This window comes from Dicentrarchus labrax, unplaced genomic scaffold, assembly GCF_905237075.1.
Source record: "Dicentrarchus labrax unplaced genomic scaffold, dlabrax2021, whole genome shotgun sequence".
NCBI lineage: Eukaryota > Metazoa > Chordata > Actinopteri > Moronidae > Dicentrarchus > Dicentrarchus labrax.
In genome coordinates, this window is record NW_026136711.1 from 1,758,293 (window position 1) to 1,781,252 (window position 22,960).

A 22,960-nucleotide genomic window follows, 5' to 3' on the forward strand; every position below is an offset into this window, starting at 1 on the left:
GTGGAGGTAAAAGTTCTGCAAGTGAATCTGTCCAGTTTGTCTGTATAGTAATAACTGAGGACCCACTTTTGCAGTAAAATATTAAAACTTGTAAAAAGTCTGATACAATGTGTCCTGCTATTAAGTAGCACACTACTGTAAATATTATAGAGCTGTGGCAATTATGAACCCAACTTACTGTAAAGCTGTCTCTCCATATTTAACATGGGTCAAATAGATCTCATTTGACATAATCAATAAAAAATGTATTGCATAATTTACAGAATATGCTTTAGAATATTTGTGTATTTATTACCACTCCCCTGGGATTTTGTGGACTTTTGGTGATTGTTGTAGCTTAAAATTTTTTGTGGATTTCTTTCAAAAAAATTTGTTGAAAGTTGTGATATTTGTAGGCATTATTTCCTTTACATCACAGGAGAAAGGGTATTTTAAAAAATCTCACATTCTTGTAATCAACACCATATGACATGAAAATTATATTGTGTATGTATGGGGTCTGGGGGCTAAGAGGATACCTTTGACTCTCTCAGCCAAACTGGTGTGAGGAGGTCTAATATGTTGCAACAGATCAGTTTTCCTGCACCATGTTTAACATGTATGTTCCCATATACAGTCCTGCCCTAACCATAACCCTTATGTTTTACAGTGAAACCCAGGATGTGCAACCTGAGGCCCACCAATCCAAGTATGTCATCATGCTTGTGCATCAACATTGCTGCCTCCCAGGATATTTCACAGAGTTATGGATTTTTGCCATGATGAAATTATGCGCTCTTACCCCAGAACAAGCTTATTCTCTAAAAATAACACCTGACAATGATCTCTATTATGGAACTAGAGATAGAAATGTGTCTCTTAACTGTCAGTTCACCCTTGATTCTGAGGATTTGGAAAATTTGGACATAGAGTGGAACATTGTGCCACCAATCAGGCAGGGAGATGAAAAACGTATACTCCGGTATAGTCAAAGTATCATTCATAATAATTTATATGCCCCTTTAAAGAACAGGATGCTTCTCTAAGCATCACTGACCTTAAGCTTACAGATTCTGGAACATACCAATGTAAGGTGAGAAAGTCAGCTAGAGAACAGATTAAAGACATTCTGGTTGTAATGGAGAGGCCAGACAAGCCGGTATGTTACATGGATGATGAAGCTGTGTTAGATACAAATATAAGGCTCAGATGCAAATCCTCACAAGGCACTCCACCACTTAAATACAGATGGAAAAAGCGAAGCGGAAACCGCTTTTGTTGATGTATGTAATATCACATCTCCATCAACAGTTATTGATGGACATGGACCTACAGCAGGAACTACAGCAGGAGCTATTGTTGCTGTGATTGTGCTCATCACTGTAACGCTCACCCCAGTCATTTACTACCGCTGCAGAAAAAGGCATGGAAGGTTAAGGAGGAATCCATGGGCTCAGACAAACTCATGCATCTATTGGCCCATAAGAATAGAACAGGTGAGGAAGATTCAACTAAAGAAATCTGCAATCTGTGTTTTGGTCTTTTGTGCCAACAGAATATTCTTTCATACTGCGCTCATCATTGCAGCTCAGGTGTGAGGAAGAAGAAAACCCGTATGAGGTAATGGAGCCTACCTACCCTGTGAGTAGCGGACATATTCATGTCTCTGTTTTATGATTAACTGCATGCTATTTAGGATGCTGTATATCACTGTAAACTCTGGAGTCATCTAGTCATTAAGGAGCAAAACCAGTAGTTAGTATACATTTCATAGTGTGGCAGCTGGAAACCTTTGAATGTAATTCTGTTGAATAACAGGACCAGCTCAGCATTTTAAATGTGAGTAAAACCCAACATCTATCTATCTGTCCCTTGAATTAAAAAAATCCCATGATTTGTCTCCAGGTGCTGTCCACCTCTGCAGAGGACAATGAGAAGAATGCATCTATTGAGGAGGGTCTGACAGCCTGTATTGAAGCCAAGGCGAGGAGTATTAAGCTTGGTTTAGTGATGTGTACAGACAGTATAGTTATTTTTTAGAGGATTTCTGTCCATGACCTCTAAATCACAAAATCTACTCTTTAGGATTTGTGCTCCTCACAGATAGAAAAATCAGAGGACAATGGATCCATGGGAAACAGAGATCAGGCTGATACTGAAGGACCGGTGAGTGGAAGTAAACTGGTTTAATTTTATGTGCATGAAATCAAGTCATACATGAACCAATATCTGTCTGTTCTCCATCTTAAGGAGCCACGTTCCTTGTACATAGAAGATGAGATGGATGTTGAAGGACAGGTGAGTGGAAGTAAACTGGTTTAATTTTGTGTGCATGAAATCAAGTCATACATGAACCAATATCTGTCTGTTCTCCATCTTAAGGAGCCACATTCCTTGCACACAGAAGATGAGATTGATGTTGTAGGACAGGTGAGTGGAAGTAAACTGGATTAATTTTGTGTGCATGAAATCAAGTCATACATGAACCAATATCTGTCTGTTCTCCATCTTAAGGAGCCACATTCCTTGCACACAGAAGATGAGATTGATGTTGAAGGACAGGTGAGTGGAAGTAAACTGGATTAATTTGGTGTGCATGAAATCAAGTCATACATGAACCAATATCTGTCTGTCCCCCATCTTAAGGAGCCATGTTCCTTGCACACAGAAAATGAGAAAAATGCATCCCACGTGGAGGTCACGACAGCATTGTGAAACAAAGGTGAGCAGTATGACGAATGTTTTAGTGCTGTTTACTACATTACAGATATGTTGGAAAACCACATCCTTTTGCATCCTTTCAGGAGCCATGTTCTTCAGAGGAAGAAAGGTCCAAGGATGAAGAATCCCTTAAAGTTCTGTATTCAAGGATAACATAAATATTAGACAGGTTTATATGTGAAAATTTACCTCAACACAGTTCAGATTAGGTCACAAAGGAGAACAGGATGCCCAGGAGCCACATCCATGAGGACACAGTGAAGTTCCTAAATATGTTTTTGATAATTTCATGTTTGTTCAGTTTGTCTCAGCCTCTTTACTCAAACTTATGTGAAATGTGTGGACCTGGCCCTCATTGATTAAAGAGGAGGAAAGGACATCCAAGTGCCACGTTGTTGAGAACAAAATAAACGTTCTTGAATACATAAAAGTTTTTGAGAAAGAATTCATGTTTGTTTAAAGTCTTTGAAAGGGCTTCAAAGGTAAAAGTTGGGTGTTTTAGCCTTTAGATACTGAGAAAGTGGTCTTCAACAATCTCATGAATGTTGGAGTCATACTTAAGTTACTTCCTGTTGTGTGAAACAAAGGTGTCATGACTGTATCTCCATACACCCATATTTGTATGTATAAGTATGACTCCAGCATTCATGAGAATAATGAAGACCACTTTCCCAGTATCTAAAGGCTAAAACACCCAACTTGTACCTTTGAAACCGTTTATTAAAAATGCAAAGTTGGCTACAGAATGACTGAGACCTGTTTGGCCAGATATGGGTGTATGGAGATACAGTCATGACACCTTTGTTTCACACAACAGGAAGTAACGTAAGTATGACTCCACCATTCATTAGATTATTGAAGACCACTTTCTCAGTATCTAAAGGCTAAAACACCCAACTTGTACCTTTGAGACCCTTTATTAAAAATGCAAAGTTGGCTAGAGAATGACTGAGACCTGTTTGGCCAAATATGGGTGTATGGAGATACAGTCATAACCCTGTTGTCTCACACAAAAGGAAACTTAAGTATGACTCCAGCATTCATGAGATTATTGAAGACCCCTTTCTCGGTATCTAAAGGCTAAAGCACCCAACTTGTACCTTTGAGACCCTTTAATAAAAATGCAAAGTTGGCTACAGAATGACTGAGACCTGTTTGGTCTCAGTCATTCTGTCATGACTGTATCTCCATATGGGTGTATGGAGATACAGTCATGAAACCTTTGTTTCACACAACAGGAAGTAACTTAAGTATGACTCCAGAATTCATGAGATTATTGAAGACCACTTTCTCGTTATCTAAAGGCTAAAACACCCAACTTGTACCTTTGAGATCCTTTATTAAAAATGCAAAGTTGGCTACAGAATGACAGGTACCTGTTTGGCCAAATTTGGGTGTATGGAGATACACTCATGACCCCTTTGCCTCATACAAAAGGAAACTTAAGTATGACTCCAGAATTCATGAGATTATTGAAGACCACTTTCTGGGTACCTAAAGGCTAAAACACCCAACTTGTAACTTTGAGACCCTTTATTAAAAATGCAAAGTTGGCTACAGAATGACTGAGACCTGTTTGGCCAAATATGGGTGTATGGAGATACAGTCATGACCCCGTTATCTCATACAACAGGAAACTTAAGTATGACTCCACCATTCATGAGATTATTGAAGACCACTTTCTCGGTATCTAAAGGCTAAAACACCCAACTTGTACCTTTGAGACCCTTTATTAAAAAGGCAAAGTTGGCTAAAGAATGACTGAGACCTGTTTGGCCAGATATGGGTGTATGGAGATACAGTCATGAACCTGTTGTCTCATACAACAGGAAACGTAAGTATGACTCCAGCATTCATGAGATTATTGAAGACCACTTTCTCGGTTTCTTATGGCTAAAACACCCAACTTGTACCTTTGAGACCCTTTATTGAAAATGCAAAGTTGGCTACAGAGTGACTGAGAACTGTTTGGCCAAATATGGGTGTATGGAGATATAGTCATTAAATTCAATTCAATTCAATTCAATTCAATTTTATTTGTACAGCGCCAATTCATAACAGAAGTTATCTCAAGACACTTTTCAAAAAGAGCAGGTCTAGACCGAACTCTTTAAAACATTAATTACAGAGACCCAACAGTACCACCATGAGCAAGCACTTGGCAACAAGGGCAAGGAAAAACTGCCTGTTAAAAGGCAGAAACCTAGGACAGATCCTCTGGCTCTAGATGGGTGGTCGTCTGTCTCGACCAGTTGGGGTGAGAGAGAGAGAGAGAGAGAGGCACAGAGAGAGAGAGCGAGAGACAGACAGACAGGTGCACAGCAACAACATTATTGGCAATGGCAATCTAGCAGGACCATGGCAGGAGGCTCCACCAGGTTCGACAAGAACCTGCGAGACGAGAAAGCACAAGAACTCCGGGGAAGAAGTGAAGTTAGTAACATGCATTAATTGAACATGAATGAGTGCAGAAAGAGAGAGGAAGGGGGAGGCTCATGACCCCTTGGTTTCACACAACAGGAAGTAACTTAAGTATGACTCCAGCATTCATGAGATTATTGAAGACCACTTTCTCGGTATCTAAAGGCTAAAACACTCAACTTGTACCTTTGATACCGTTTATTAAAAATGCAAAGTTGGCTAAAGAATGAGTGAGACCTGTTTGGCCAAATATGGGTGTATGGAGATACAGTCATGACCCCGTTGTCTCACACAACAGGAAACGTAAGTATGACTCCACCATTCATGAGATTATTGAAGACCACTTTCTCTGTATGTAAAGGCTAAAACAACCCAATTTGTACCTTTGAGACCCTTTATTAAAAATGCAAAGTTGGCTACAGAATGACAGAGACCTGTTTGGCCAAATATGGGTGTATGGAGATACCGTCATGACCCCTTTGCCTCATACAACAGGAAACTTAAGTATGACTCCAGAATTCATGAGATTATTGAAGACTACTTTCTGGGTACCTAAAGGCTAAAACACCCAACTTGTAACTTTGAGACCCTTTATCAAAAATGCAAAGTTGGCTACAGAATGACTGAGACCTGTTTGGCAAAATATGGGTGTATGGAGTTACAGTCATGACCCCTTTATCTCATACAACAGGAAACGTAAGTATGACTCCAGCATTCATGAGATTATTGAAGACCACTTTCTCGGTATCTAAAGGCTAAAACACCCAACTTGTACCTTTGAGATCCTTTATTAAAAATGCAAAGTTGGCTACAGAATGACAGACACCTGTTTGGCCAAATTTGGGTGTATGGAGATACACTCATGACCCCTTTGCCTCATACAAAAGGAAACTTAAGTATGACTCCAGAATTCATGAGATTATTGAAGACCACTTTCTGGGTACCTAAAGGCTAAAACACCCAACTTGTAACTTTGAGACCCTTTATTAAAAATGCAAAGTTGGCTACAGAATGACTGAGACCTGTTTGGCCAAATATGGGTGTATGGAGATACAGTCATGACCCCTTTGTCTCATACAACAGGAAACGTATTAAATAAAAGCAAAAAATAAAAAAAAACTAAGGGTTAGAGTACAGCATGACCCCTTTATCTCATACAACAGGAAACTAAGTATGACTCCAGCATTCATGAGATTATTGAAGACCACTTTCTGGTACTAAAGGCTAAAACACCCAACTGTACCTTGAGACCCTTTATTAAAAATGCAAAGTTGGCTACAGAATGACGAACCTGTTTGGCCAAATTGGGTGTATGGAGATACATCAGACCCCTTGCCTCAACAAAGGAAACTTAAGTATGACTCCACATTCATGAGATTATTGAAGACCACTTTCTGGTACCTAAAGGCTAAAAACCCAACTTGTACCTTGAGACCCTTTATTAAAAATCAAAGTTGGCTACAGAATGACTGAGACCTGTTTGGCCAAATATGGGTGTATGGGATACAGTCATGACCCCTTGTCTCACACAACAGGAAACGAAGTATGACTCCACCATTCATGAGATTATTGAAGACCACTTTCTCGGTATCTAAAGGCTAAAACACCCAACTTGTACCTTTGAGACCCTTTATTAAAAATGTAAAGTTGGCTACAGAATGACTGAGACCTGTTTGGCCAAATATGGGTGTATGGAGATACAGTCATGACCCCGTTGTCTCATACAACAGGGAACCTAAGTATGACTCCACCATTCATGAGATTATTGAAAACCACTTTCTTGGTATCTAAAGACTAAAGAACCAAACTCTTACCTTTGAGACGCTTTATTAAAAATGCAAAGTTGGCTACAGAATGTCTGAGACCTGTTTGGCCAAATATGGGTGTATGGGGATACAATCATGACACCTTGGTTTCACACAACGGGAAGTAACTTAAGTATGACTCCAGCACTCATGAGATTATTGAAGACCACTTTCTCGGTATCTAAAGGCTAAAACACTCAACTTGTACCTTTGATACCGTTTATTAAAAATGCAAAGTTGGCTAAAGAATGAGTGAGACCTATTTGGCCAAATATGGGTGTATGGAGATACAGTCATGACCCCGTTGTCTCACACAACAGGAAACGTAAGTATGACTCCACCATTCATGAGATTATTGAAGACCACTTTCTCTGTATGTAAAGGCTAAAAAACCCAATTTGTACCTTTGAGACCCTTTATTAAAAATGCAAAGTTGGCTACAGAATGACAGACACCTGTTTGGCCAAATATGGGTGTATTGAGATACCGTCATGACCCCTTTGCCTCATACAAAAGGAAACTTAAGTATGACTCCAGAATTCATGAGATTATTGAAGACTACTTTCTGGGTACCTAAAGGCTAAAACACCCAACTTGTAACTTTGAGACCCTTTATCAAAAATGCAAAGTTGGCTACAGAATGACTGAGACCTGTTTGGCAAAATATGGGTGTATGGAGTTACAGTCATGACCCCTTTATCTCATACAACAGGAAACGTAAGTATGACTCCAGCATTCATGAGATTATTGAAGACCACTTTCTCGGTATCTAAAGGCTAAAACACCCAACTTGTACCTTTGAGATCCTTTATTAAAAATGCAAAGTTGGCTACAGAATGACAGACACCTGTTTGACCAAATTTGGGTGTATGGAGATACACTCATGACCCCTTTTCCTCACACAACAGGAAGGTTAAGTATGACTCCACCATTCATTAGATTATTGAAGACCACTTTATTGGTATGTAAAGGCTAAAACACCCAACTTGTACCTTTGAGACACTTTATTAAAAAGGCAAAGTTGGCTAAAGAATGACTGAGACCTGTTTGGCCAAATATGGGTGTATGGAGATACAGTCATGACCCCGTTGTCTCATACAACAGGGAACCTAAGTATGACTCCACCATTCATGAGATTATTGAAAACCACTTTCTTGGTATCTAAAGACTAAAGAACCAAACTCTTACCTTTGAGACGCTTTATTAAAAATGCAAAGTTGGCTACAGAATGACTGAGACCTGTTTGGCCAAATATGGGTGTATGGAGATACAGTCATGACCCCTTTGTCTCATACAACAGGAAACGTAAGTATGACTCCAGTATTCATGAGATTATTGAAGACCACTGTCTTGGTATCTAAAGGCTAAAACACTCAACTTGTACCTTTGAGACCCTTTATTAAAAATGTAAAGTTGGCTACAGAATGACTGAGACCTGTTTGGCCAAATATGGGTGTATGGAGATACAATCATGACCCCTTTGTCTCATACAACAGGAAACGTAAGTATGACTCCAGTATTCATGAGATTATTGAAGACCACTGTCTTGGTATCTAAAGGCTAAAACACCCAACTTGTAACTTTGAGACCCTTTATCAAAAATGCAAAGTTGGCTAGAGAATGACTGAGACCTTTTTGGCCAAATATGGGTGTATTGAGATACAGTCATGACACCTTTGTTTCACACAACAAGAAGTAACTTAAGTATGACTCCAGCATTTATGAGATTATTGAAGACCACTGTCTTGGTATCTAAAGGCTAAAACACCCAACTTGTAACTTTGAGACCCTTTATTAAAAATGTAAAGTTGGCTACAGAATGACTGAGACCTGTTTGGCCAAATATGGGTGTATGGAGATACAGTCATGACCCCTTTGTCTCATACAACAGGAAACGTAAGTATGACTCCAGTACCCTTAAAAAACCAATTCATGAGATTATTGAAGACCACTTTCTTGGTATCTAAAGGCTAAAACACCCAACTTGTAACTTTGAGACCCTTTATCAAAAATGCAAAGTTGGCTACAGAATGACTGAGACCTGTTTGGCCAAATATGGGTGTATAGAGATAGAGATTACCCCTTTGTCTCACACAACAGGAAGTAACTTAGTATGACTCCAAAATTCATGAGATTATTGAAGACCACTTTCTCAGTATCTAAAGGCTAAAATACCCAACACAGACCAAGACTTTGAACAAACATGAATTCTTCCTCAAAAACTTTTATGTATTCAAGAACATTTCTTCTGGTAATTGGACGTCCTGTCCTCCTGACTCAGTCTTTAATCAATTTCGGACAGGTCCTTACATTTCAAATAGCTTTGAGTAAAGATGTTGAGACAAACTCCGAACAAACATGAAATCATCAAAATCTTATTTAGGAACTTAACTGTGTCATTATGGATGTGTCCCCTGGACATCCTGTTCTCCTTTGTAACCTAATCTGAACTATTTTGAGATAAAGGTTCATATATAAACCAGTCTTATATTTATGTTCACGAACACAGATCTTTAAGGGATTCTTCATCCTTGGACTTTTCTTCCTCTGAAGAACATGGCTCCTAAAAGGATGCAAAAAGATGTTGTTTGCCAATATATCTGTAATGTAGTAAACAGCACTAAAACCTTCATACTGCTCACCTTTGTTTCACAATGCTGTCATGACCTCCGCGTGCGATGCATTTTTCTCATTTTCTGTTTGCAAGGAACATGTCTCCTTAAGATGGGACACAGGCAGATATCGGTTAATGTATGACCTTATTTCAGGCACACAAAGTGAAACCAGTTTACTTCCACTCACCTGTCCTTCAACATCCATCTCATCTTCTATGTACAATGAATATGGCTCCTTAAGATGGGGAACAGAAAGATAGTGGTTCATGTATGACTTGATTTCATGCACACAAAATTAAACCAGTTTACTTCCACTAACCTGTCCTTCAACATCCATCTCATCTTCTATGTAGAAGGAACATGGCTCCTTAAGATGGGGAACAGACAAATATTGGTTAATGTATGACTTGATTTCATGCACACAAAGTCAAACCAGTTTACTTCCACTCACCTGTCCTTCAGCACCAACCTCATCTCCGTTACCCATGGATCCATTGTCCTCTGATTTTTCTATCTGAAATTTTGTGATTCAGAGGTCATGGACAGAAATCCTATACTATACTTCCTGTACACATCACTAAGCCAAGGTTAATACACCTCACCTTAGCTTCAACACAGGCTGTCAGACCCTCCTCAATAGATGCATTCTTCTCATTGTCCTCTGCAGAGGAAGACAGCACCTGGAGACAAATCATGAGATTTTTTTATGCAAGGGACAGATAGATGTTGGGTTTTTACTCACATTTTAAATGCCAAGATGGTCCTGTTATTCAACAGAATTACATTCAAAGGTTTCCAGCTGCCACACTATGAAATGTATACTAACCACTGGTTCTGCTCCTTAATGACTAGATGACTCCAGAGTTTACAGTGATATACAGCATCCTAAACAGCATAGAGTTAATCATAAAACAGAGACATAAATATCTGACAGCTACTCACAGGGTTGGTAGTCTCTGTTTTCTCATACGGTTTGTCTTCTTCCCCACACCTGAGCTGCAATGATGAGCGCAGTATGAAAAAATATTCTATCTGTTGGCACAAATGACCACAACACTTACATGTGCAGATTTCTTTAGTTGAACCTTCATCACCTGTTCTAAGCTGGTGGGCCAATAGTTGCATGAGTTTGTCTGAGCCCATAGATTCCTCCTTAACTTTCCATGCCTTTTTCTGCGGCAGTAGTAAATGACTGGGGTGAGCATAACAGTGATGACCACAATCACAGCAACAATAGCTCCTGCTATAATTCCTGCTGTAGGTCCATGTCCGTCAATCACTGTTGATGGAGATGTGATATTGAGTACAGGCTCACAGTCTTCCATACCCACTCCTGCTGTAATTTCCGCTGTAGTTCCTGTGTTAGGTCCACGTCCGTCAATCACTGTTGATGGAGATGTGATATTGAGTACAGGCTCACAGTCTTCCATACCCACTCCTGCTGTAATTTCAGCTGTAGTTCCTGCTATAGGTCCATCAATCACTGTTGATGGAGATGTGATATTAAGTACCGGCTCACAGTCTTCCAAACCCACTTCTGCTGTAATTCCAGCTGTAGTTCCTGCTATAGGTCCATGTCCGTCAATCACTGTTGATGGAGATGTGATTTTGAGTATAAGCTCACAGTCTTCCATACCCACAAGGTTCTGGACAGTACAGCGGTATGTTCCAGAGTCCCTCTCTGTGATCTTATCCAAGTATAAGTCCCCTTCTGGAGCATCAACAAAGGCATCTGGATCCAGCATCCGGTTTACGCTGAGCTTTGCCCATCTGTATTTAAGCGGTGGAGTGCCTTGTGAGGATTTGCATCTGAGCCTTATATTTGTATTTAACACAGCTTCATCATCCATGTAACATACCGGTTTGTCTGGCCTCTCCATTACAGTCAGAAGAATGTCTTTAATCTGTTCTCTTGCTAGGTATCTCACCTTACATTGGTATGTTCCAGAATCTGTAAGCTTAAGGTCAGTGATGCTTAGAGAAGCATCACCGTCTTGGGGCTCATGAGATGTAAAGTAGATCCTGTTCTTTAAAGGGGCATATAAATTATTATGAATGAGACTTTGAGCATACCAGAGTATAAGTTTTTCCTGCCTGTTTGGTGGCACAATGTTCCACTCTATGTCCAAATCTTCCAAATCCTCAGAATCAAGGGTGAACTTACAGTTGAGAGACACACTTCGATCTCTAGTTCCATAATAGTGATTATTGTCAGATGTTATTTTTAGAGAATAAGCTTGTTCTGGGGTAAGAGTGCATAATATCCTCATGGCAACAGTCCATAGCATGGCGAAATATCCCTGGAGGCAGCAATGTTGATGCACAAGCATAATGATGTACTTGGATTGGTGGGCTGCAGATTCAGGTTGCACTGCCTGGGTTTCACTGTAAAACGTAAGTTTTACAGTTAGAGCAGGACTGTATATGGGAACATACATATTAGACCTTGGCATACCAGTTTGGCTGAGAGAGAGAGTGAGAGAGTGAAAGGTATCCTCTTAGGCCCCAGACCCCATACATACACAATATTATTTTCATGTCATATGGTGTTGATTACAAGAATGTGAGATTGTTTAAAATACCATTTCTCCTGTGATGTAAAGAAAATAAAGCCTACAAATATCACAACATTCAACAAGTTTTTGAAAAGTTCCAGTTCCACATCAGGCAAATCAGGCATTTTAAGCGACAACAATCTAAAAATATCCTACAATATCCAAGTGGGAGTAGTAATAAAAACACAAAGTATCTAAAATATTCCAAAGCATATTCTGTAAATTATGCAATACATTTTTTATTGATTATGTCAACTTAATTTATTTGACCCATGTTAAATATGGAGAAACAGCTTTACAGTAAATTGGGTTCATAATTGCCTCAGCTCTATCATATTACAGTAGTGTGCTACTTAATAGCAGAATACATTGTATCAGAATTTTTACAAGTTTTAATATTTTACTGCAAAAGTGGGTCCTCATTTATTACTATACAGAGAAAATGGACAGATTCACTCGCAGAACTTTTACCTCCACCTCCGCCATTTGTCGCTCAGAGATTTCAAACTAAAATAAAACTTTATCTACAGTTAAGTTGGCCACAAATCCACAACATTTTAGCTGGAAAAAGAGTAAAAGTGTGGTGTAATTTTGCAGCATTAAAGCAATGTAACAGGAAAACAAAACAGAAAGTGGGCTACAAACCAGAAATTAACTCTTACCTGCAGAAGAGCTGAAATCTTTCAAAACCTGTGCAGATTTAGCAGAACACAATGCAGGATGATGCAGAAACCTCGAGGCCAGTTCAGAAAAGTGAAGAAAATCCACAACATCACCAACACACTGGAGAAGCCAATCAGTGCAGTCATTAACTTTTCAGCCAATCAGAGCAGTCTTTAATTTTTTAGCCAATCAGAGCAGAGCCATGTCCTCCTGTGTGAAGGGCAGGAAGAGCGCAAGAGAGACAGAGAGAGAGAGGAAGAGACAAGTTGAGGAGGAATCATGGACAGAGGTGTTGCAGCAACCAGCAATCAGGTAAAACCCAAAAATACTGACATGTTGGATATCTGTGCAGTCTGGGAAATTAATGACTGCTTGTGGTTTTTGTTGCACTTTATTAGTACTCATTAGCATGTTTTACTTAAATAAGCTTAGCTAAAACATGCTTAAAATAGCTTAAATAACATTTTACAACCTGTTACTTGCATTTAAATATACCCAGGCTGGATTTTAAATTGTTGTTTTTATTAGCTGATTTTTCCCTGATAGATCACAGTATGAAGGTATTAGAACAGCAGGAATTACTTTTGCAGATTTTACTGGTCTGAAATTTTTTAAAATGTAACTTAAAATGTCACTTTATTTTTATTTTTTGTCACAGGAAGAGAAAATATACAATTTGTAAAAAAACAAACAAATTAGTGTATCATCTTAGTTGTGCAATAGGTTACAAAATTCAGGGTTCAGTTGGGATGATGTGTCATGTCCGATTAAGGAAACACAATGGAACAGGACCCAAATGCAAGAATAAAAAACTTAAATACGTTTATTAAACAGAAGATCAAAACGACCAAATCATGACATTATGGATTGATTCATTGTTTGCATAAGATAAACAAGAATAAAAGGAAACTAAATTTACCCAGGAATGTGGGAAATATTATTTTATAAAGTAAAGAAAGCATAAACTTACACCCAGATAATTAAAGTAACTAGAACATTGCCTCTGGGGAAATTTTGAAAGGGCCACGGGGGCTACTGCCAGGGTGTGTACATTATAATGAGATTCGTATTTGAAATTCAAAATTCGTATTCTGTTTAGAAAAGTAATAGCACACCGATCCCGATCAAGACGCACGTTTTGATATATAAGTTGTCCTGCAACTCTTCTAATTGTAGGAGGAGAAGCAAACCGAAATTGTGTCTGGAAGAGGAAAGGATAAGAAGAAATCCACAGTATAACAATTCAATTCAATTTCAATTCAATTTTATTTGTATAGCGCCAATTCATAACAGAAGTTATCTCAGGACACTTTTCAAATAGAGCAGGTCTAGACCGAACTCTTTAACATTAATTACAGAGACCCAACAGTACCACCATGAGCAAGCACTTGGCGACAAGGGCAAGGAAAAACTGCCTGTTAAAAGGCAGAAACCTAGGACAGATCCTCCGGCTCTAGGTGGGTGGTCGTCTGTCTCGACCAGTTGGGGTGAGAGAGAGAGAGAGAGAGAGAGAGAGAGAGAGAGAGCGACAGACAGACAGACAGGTGCACAGCAACAACAGTATTGGCAATGGCAGTCAAGCAGGACCATGGCAGGAGGCTCCACCAGGATCCATGAGAACCTGCGAGACGAGAAAGCCCCGAGCACTGGTCCCTGCAGCTATCGGTGCGATAGCCCCGTGGCCCTAATAATATTAAACTCTAGAATGTATGTGTATGGCAAATATCATGGGGTATGATGGAAACAGGTCAGAGATTATCTGTGTAATCCATTCACCAATATCTACTATTGGGCTTCGACAAGCAGTACTTTTGTGTCCATGTACAGAAACCTGATGAGGAGCCTCAGACAGCAGGACCGCAGCAGCAGGAATCTTCTGACTGCCGCCCTCCAAGCAAGCAGTATGAGAGGTGCAAGCACAAGTGTCTCATTTGTGGGAAACTGTATGCTGATATAGTCCAGCACCTGAGAAACACAGAAAAGGTGGTCAACAAAACAGAGTTGAGTCTTCTGAGCAAGTTTTCTCATCGACAGTAAGTGTCCTGTTTCCTCTTCAGGATGCTCTTCAAGAGGCTTCTTATGATGCTTTTTCACTATCAATGAAATAGGGTCCAAAACACTATTGTTAATCAGTGTTGTATAGTAAGTTGTTGCTTTTAAATAATCACTGTAATAAAAGTGTTTTTTTCAGTAACAAATAACGTAATGCAAATGTAAATATCAGTCTGTGATGTATAAGGCTACAACTGATTTTGCAAAAGTCTCAAAAATAGATGCAAGGCAGGTCATGAATAATCTGTATTAGCAAGTGTCATATGTTTTTTTAACATTTTTAAGCGTTAAGTGGTCACACATGTTACAAAGAATATGTGTGCATATTTTCTTAGTACTTTGTTTCATTTCACACTTCTTACAAACATTTTTTCAACTACTAAATCAAAGACTCTTCTTGCTTCTCCAGTTTTCGTGCAAATCTGGACTGCCCAGTGCGTTTCTGCCAGTCTAAATATATTAACCGACTCGACAAGCATCTGCAAAGGATCCACACCTTGAAGGTAGTCCCTCTGTGTGATTTGTGTGTGTTGTTGAGTTAGGTTGAGATCTTAAACCCAGCAACTTTGGTCCTTGTTGTGCTTCTTGTTCTTCCTTGCTGTGTGGTGGGTCTGTGGTCTTCATTTGATCCTTGTGTGGTTAATATAGATTCAGAAATGCTGTATTTATTTAGTGCTACAAATCCCACAGAAAGAATATTGCTGGTTGGCTCAAGACTTCCGGTGGAGAGGGGAATGGAGTAGAGGCATGCATTGCGCTCTCTAGCGCTGACTTATCTATCAACCCAAAACCTGATTCGACTCCTCAGTAAGAAGTAATATTTTGCACATGCCTCATGGCCTCCGGAACCAGGCTGGCTAATTTCAATTCAATTCAATTCAATTCAATTTTATTTGTATAGCGCCAATTCATAACAGAAGTTATCTCAGGACACTTTTCAAATAGAGCAGGTCTAGATCGAACTCTTTAAAACATTTGTAGTGGAAATTCTTCTCAAAGTTGAGAGGTCCTAAGTCTCTGAAGAACTTTCAAGCCGGTGTGATAATCAAGTCAATTTAATTCATGCAGCATGGAGAGAAGGTCACGTAGTGAATGTTCTCTCCCGACTTCCAAAATGCTCTCCCTTATATACATTTCAGTACATCTCATTACATCACAAACAATGAAACCCCGTTTGTCTTGCAAATGTTACTCCTGTAAATCCAGGTTTCTCTCACCAAATGGTCCTTTGATCTGTGACTTCCCCCTGGCTCTTCCTATCATAAAATTCAACCCTTTGACCAGGGGCATATCTGTTTTATTACCCCCAAATCCTGTTTCTTTCGCACACATTAATTACAGAGACCCAACAGTACCACCATGGTCCTGCTAGATTGCCATTGCCAATACTGTTGTTGCTGTGCACCTGTCTGTCTGTCTGTCTCTCGCTCTCTCTCTCTCTCTCTCTCACCCCAACTGGTCGAGACAGACGACCACCCACCTAGAGCCGGAGGATCTGTCCTAGGTTTTTGCCTTTTAACAGGCAGTTTTTCCTTGCCCTTGTCGCCAAGTGCTTGCTCATGGTGGTACTGTTGGGTCTCTGTAATTAATGTTTTAAAGAGTTCGGTCTAGACCTGCTCTATTTGAAAAGTGTCCTGAGATAACTTCTGTTATGAATTGGCGCTATACAAATAAAATTGAATTGAATTGAATTGAAATTGAATTGAATTATAAAGAAACTGGAAGCTATACAGGGGTTTTGAATGTGTTAATGGGGAATTTAGTTGTAGCTTTTTTTTTTTCTTGACAAATTCATTACTCAGCTTTTCTCTTTCCTCCCAGACATAGACAGAGTCATTACCCGATTATAGGTGGAGATTTAAACCTTATTCAGGATCCTATTCTAGATAGGTCCTCGTCTAAACCCTTTTCTCTCTCAAACTCTGCCACTACACTGAGATCGTTTGTAAATCAGCTTAGCCTATGTGATCCTTGGAGATCTCTCAATCCATCCATCAAAGCCTTTTCGCTTTCCTCCCATGTCCACCGTACATATTCTAGAATTGATTTTTCTTTTTGTGGATAATAGGCTGCTACACTGGGTCAACTCTAGCAAGTATCACAGTATAGTGATCTCGGACCATGCTCCTACATCAGTTGTCATACATTTTCCAAACCACAGCCCTCCGCACACACAGTGGAAACTTTCCCACTTTTTACTGAACAATCCACATTTTAAAAAATTCTTTCAGGAGGAAATAGCCAATTTTTTTTAGGCAAATGACACCCCAGACATCACAAGAAGCACTCTATGGGAGGCGTGTAAAGCATATTTGAGGGGTCAGAAATCAGACACACAGAAAGGATGGTCTGGCTCTCAGATCAACTAGTTAGTATTGACACACAATATGCCGCCGCACCTACTCCATCTCTTTATGACCAACGTCTCAAATTCCAGGCTGAGTTTGATCTTTTGTCAACATCCAAGGTTAAAACAAAATTGTTAAAAACAAAGCAACGGTATTTTGAAATGGGAGATAAGGCGGGCAAACTCCTTGCCCATCAGGCTAGAACTGCAGCTCTCTCGAGACTAATCCCCAGGATAAAATTGCCATCGGGAGCAGTGGTCACTGACCCCAAATTGGTAAATGATGCGTTTTTAAATTTCTATTCTGACTTGTACACGTCTGAGTACTCACCTGAAATTTGGAAGAGCCACAACCCCCTGGAGATGTTCTCATATCCTAAAGTTGATAGCAATCTGGCCGACAAATTAGGCACACCAATCACAGCGGCTGAAGTACAGGAGGCGATTGGGCAGCTACAAAATGGAAAATCTGGTTTAACAAAGGTTTGTTACATGTCAAGCATCTTTACAAAGATAACATATTTACTAATTTTACAGAGCTTGCAGCCAGGTTTGAATTACCTCACTCTCATTTTTTCCGGTTTCTTCAGGCCAGGCACTTTGTTAAAACCAACTACCCTCACTTCCCTAACCACCCACCCGGGTCTCTGATTGACTCCTTGCTCACCCTCTACCCTGTACAAAAGCGTTCCATCTCTGTGATCTACAATGCTATTGACTCCCTTAACCCTGACCCAACGACTCGTCTGAAACAGACCTGGGAGGAGTACATTACACAAACGCTCGACTGGCGAAGATTTATCCAGGCACCAGTGACAGTTGTAACAGATGTAAGCAGTCACCTGCTAATCACACACACATGTTTTGGTCCTGCCTGAAACTCACTGGCTTTTGGCGCCAAATTTTTGATACACTCGCAACAGTGCTTGATATGGACCTTAACCCTGAGCCTTGCACGGCACTGTTTGGCTCCCCTCCACTTACTACACCTCAACTCCCTGTGTCAAAGCGCCGGGTATTGGCCTTTACAACTCTATTGGCCAGACGTCTTATTTTGTTTAAATGGAAACATGTTCTTCCACCTTCACACAATAGCTGGCTTAGAGAGGTCCTAACTCATATCAAGCTTGAGAAGGTTAGATTTTCACTGGCGGGTTCTGATAATGCTTTTAACAAAACCTGGCAGCACTTCTTAGAGTACTTAGACAGAACTACTATTCACCCAGACAGTGACTAGATGCCCCCCCCACACTTCTTTTATTTTCTTCCCCTTTTTAAATTTTATTTTATTTATTTATTTTAATATGTGATTTCAATTTCAATAATGTTTTTTTTTGTGTGTGTCTTTCTTTCTTTTCCGGGGTTAAAAACCAAATAAAAAGATTTATTAAAAAAAAAGAATATTGCTGGTTAAATACATGCATGATTCTAAAGTTATTGAGATATCAATAATGTAATTTTTTTCAGACAGAATGAAATGATTTACTAAATGTACGTTCTGCTTTTTTGCAGAAGCCAATGGTTACACTGTACATCCAGAAAGCGAAGGACAGATACATTGCAAGAGAACTGGCCCTCCTACGTGCCTCGAAACCCACACCACCAATGGTCTCACATCTTGACGAGGTGGATGATGCAGCAATCGAAGAGGGTGTCAGGAGGGTCATAGAGGCTGCTTCCCATGCTGCAGCTTCTACCACTGTGCCTCCTCTTTCGGGCCCCATGTCTAGTTCTCCCCTTGCCAGCCAGGGTTCTTGTGACCCAAAAACAAAAACTATGCAGGATCCTTCTCCCTCAACCAGGCAGGCTTCCTGTGACCCAGAAATACCAGCGATGCAGGATCCTTCTCCCTCAACCAGCCAGGCTGCTTGTGACCCAGGGACACCAGCTATGCAGGATCCTTCTCCTTCAACCAGCCATGCTTCTTGTGACCCAGAAATACCAGCTATGCAGGATCCTTCTCCTTCAACCAGCTATGCTTCTTGTGACCCAGAGATACCAGCGATGCAGGATCCTTCTCCCTCAACCAGCCAGGCTTCCTGTGACCCAGAGATACCAGCGATGCAGGATCCTTCTCCCTCAACCAGCCAGGCTTCCTGTGACCCAGAAATACCAGCGATGCGGGATCCTTCTCCCTCAACCAGCCAGGCTTCCTGTGACCCAGAAATACCTGTGATGCAGGATCCTTCTCCCTCAACCAGCCAGGCTGCTTGTGACCCAGGGACACCAGCTATGCAGGATCCTTCTCCTTTAACCAGCCATGCTTCTTGTGACCCAGAAATACCAGCGATGCAGGATCCTTCTCCCTCAACCAGCCAGGTTCCCTTCTACACAGGAACAGTTGACCAACAGGCCAAGCGAACAAGAAGGCGTTCTGTCCTGATGGCCCCTGATCCTGGGTGCAGGAACTGCCAGCTTCTCTTTGCTGGACTAACCGTGGTGAAGAACCTGCTCCAGATTGAGATTGAGAGGAACCATGAGCTCAAGCAGCTACATTCTTCAACAATGCGTGCAACTGTGAGTGTTGAGTTATTCCTTTGGTGTACTGTAATGTGACCAATTTTTTCAGTAACTTGATTAAAAAAATCTGCTTCATGTGCTTTTTTCAGGCAGCAAAACATCGCAGACGTGCACCATTTCCCCCCAGCAAAGCCCCTCGCTATGGTGAAGATACCCTCATATTGTAGTCACTGTACTAGTATTGAACTTGAATGATAGGGGATGTTGGGTTAATATGCAGATTGTAAAGACATCTGAGTTCTGTGATTTAAGAAAGAAGACCATGCAAAAATATTTGATTTGCTTTATATTCTTTCCTCTTCAGTAAGATTGGTCGAGGAATTTAGGGGCCACACAGAAGGTGCCAACCCCAGTAGGAAAACGTCTGAAAACGCCAAGCAGCGAGCCAAACATGTTCGGGATTTTCTAGAGTACATGGCAGACTCATCAATCCCAAATATTGACCTTCTTTTCCTGAGCAACCACGCTAGAATCCGTGGGTAAGTACTGTCAGGAAAACGTGTTCGTTTATTTGAGAGAAGACAAACTACGACGTGCTCTTAACTATTTATTTTCAAATTGGATTATTAAGAGTACATGATCATGGACCTTTTCTGTTTGGAAAAACACAGTCAGCAGATCCCTGTTACTCTGTATCCAGCCTCCCAGAAAAGGATAAAGATTGTTAACACATATTCACTATATGATGTGCAGCATGCAAATTACAAGTCAACATTGATTATTATGATTGGCAAAACTGGTGGGAAGAAACCGTGGTTTAGACATAGCTCTTCCTTCGTTGGTGCACAGGCTGGTCTCAGCCTCTTGGCACACGAACCATCCATCCACAGAAGACATCGCCGCGTTGAAAGATCCTCCCTATACTATCTCACCTGCACCATGTTTGGAATCTTTCTATGGTCTTAGGCTCCATTGTGTCTGTTACTTGCTCCCATCACTTGCTTGCATCCTTCGCATGACCTTGGCCACAGCTTCAGGCTGATTCTTTGAAAACAAAGGCACCTGTGTAACTTGGTGTACAGGCCTATCTTTAAACAATTGCATCAAATGTCACAGTATGAGCTACAGTAAAAAGTCCCTTTTAGTGCAGACTTGTGATTCAGTGCATGTTCGTTAGTAATAATAATAATAGCTAGTAATAATAAAGGGACTTTCAGAGTATCCTGGCTTATCTCTCACATGTATTAATCCTTCACACCACGGGACTAATGCGTCATACCCTCTGATTGCTGGACAGGTCACAACAACTCAATGATTAGTAACACAGTATCTTTGAATATTGCATACAAACATGATATGTGATTTAAGGCACACTACACTGTCTCGAGGTAGGAAGTATAGCTGTATTAATCAGAGGTAGGAAAGGGTCACTTGATCAGCTTTATCAATAAGAGGTAAAATATGTGACTTAATCAATAGGAGAGGTAAAACACTATTTGATTATAAAAGAGATAAAACACTCCTGACAGATATCAGGGGATGGTGTAATCAAACAAGAAGAAACAAAAATATCCCTAACAGTACTACACTGTTAGAAGCATCAGTGTGTCACAGGGTAGAGGACATGACTGTATTTGTATTTTTGTCTTTCAAGTTTTGTTGCAGACCTTCAGGAAAAAGGCTTCAAACCCCCAACACAGAGAAACTATTTGATGGATGTTGTGGCCTTTATGAAATATATTTCAAACATGGCACCACCATCTGTCAGACTGGCAACAAAAAGAATCAATGCCATCTTGGTAGAGCTGAGGGCCCGGATCAGAGATATTGGCCGGGATGTGGTCGGGCACCAGCTCAGTGTGAGGCGAAGTAAATCTGGTATGTTTAACATTCATAACCCCACCTCCAAACATTAACATTACATCCTTAAAAGCAGGGAACATGCATATAATAAATGCTATTCAAAATTTCAGAGAGACTGGTCAAGGCACAGAAACATGCATGGTTTATAGATGAGGCTCCGAAGAAGATCACTGCAGTACTGGGTATGGATCATTGCTCAGCATAAGTTTCAGATTTGTAAAAATAAGGTTTATTTAATGTTATGGGGCTTCTCCAGACTCAAACTTTGGGTGAAGATACCGTTCTGCAGATTTTACATTACAGGGATTAACATCTACAAACTGGGTTTTTATATATGGGCTGGTCTCTGCTGCTTTTGTGTGGCCAACGTGTGGTACTAAGGTAAAGAACATTATCATTGCGAGTGAATGCATACAATGTCCTTCCTCTGCTTTTACAGTTGACCTTGAGAAGCATCCAGAGGACCGAACATGTCTGAAAGAGTTTTTTGGACTGCTGGGTGGCTATATTATTGCAACAACAGGCCACCGAAAGGGTGTTGTGATCAACATGACCACAAAGGAGGTCAAGGCAGCAGAAAAGACTAAGCACGGTGCCCGCATCATCCGTGTAAGTGCAAACATTATTACAAAAACTGAAAGGACACAAGAGACATACACATTGTTATATCAGTTGGTCAGAGTGAAAAGTCAACTTTCCTGAATTATTAGGTTGGACAGCACAAGACTCAAAGGTACTTTGGTGAAGCAGCTGTACCCCTCAAGCCAAGCGAGTATTCCTGGTTGCAGCGTTACAACCTGCTTCGAAACAGAATTGAAGGAGGCAAAGAGGCTTCTACCTTCTTTCACACAACCAGTGGAGGCGTCTTGCTGAAGCTGTCTGAATATTTCAAGGAAGCCTGGGAGGGGATGGGCTTGGGGACAGCCCCAACTTTCAACATGCTGCGCTCCTCTGTTGCCACTTATGTGAGATAACTTCTCATGTTTTTTTGTATCTTAAAAACAATTAAGTGTGGTAAAAAGTTAATGAATTTTGCACCTGTATATATTTCTTTTTTACATTCATTCCTCCAGGCCAAGCGGCAGTTGGGCCATAAAACCTACCAGAAAGTGACGACTTTTATGTGCCATGATGCAAACACAGCCAAAAGATTTTATCAAGGTTTTTTAAACAATCTAAATCAATGCCAAACCTATTTGTTCTTGTAGTATCCATTAACTTGTATTCATTTTATCCATTTCTTTGCACAGCGGAGGACCCAGCAGAGGTCACACTCCAGAGTAGAGAATTGTCAATGATGGCAATTTCTACATATGCTGCAAAGACATGGAAACGCAGAGAGAAACACAAGAAAGACAAAACCATGACCATTGCTTCTGAAAGGGAGGACAACGAACCTGCACAAAATGAAGACAATCAGGGGTATGAAGAGGAGGAGCATGAACCATTGGGCCAAGAGAAGCCTGTGAGAAAAAGGCT

The 22,960-nt window shown here is 40.4% G+C and overlaps 1 protein-coding gene across 4 annotated transcripts; it reads left to right on the top strand.

Moving 5' to 3' along the window:
• Nucleotides 1-378: 378 nt before the first annotated feature.
• On the top strand, nucleotides 379-3,095 carry LOC127372034 (uncharacterized). 4 transcript variants are annotated; one of them, XM_051415405.1, is made up of 10 exons: nucleotides 379-688; nucleotides 1,291-1,475; nucleotides 1,567-1,620; nucleotides 1,885-1,962; nucleotides 2,065-2,145; nucleotides 2,230-2,277; nucleotides 2,362-2,409; nucleotides 2,494-2,541; nucleotides 2,626-2,701; nucleotides 2,784-3,095. In XM_051415405.1, exons 1-9 carry the CDS (start codon nucleotides 661-663, stop codon nucleotides 2,692-2,694), a joined length of 639 nt encoding a protein of 212 aa, XP_051271365.1. In that variant the 5' UTR covers nucleotides 379-660; the 3' UTR covers nucleotides 2,695-2,701; nucleotides 2,784-3,095. The 4 variants fall into 4 exon arrangements, with proteins under 4 accessions (XP_051271365.1, XP_051271366.1, XP_051271367.1 ...); XM_051415406.1 differs by having other exon boundaries at nucleotides 1,397-1,475; XM_051415407.1 differs by lacking the exon at nucleotides 2,362-2,409.
• Nucleotides 3,096-22,960: the final 19,865 nt, after the last annotated feature.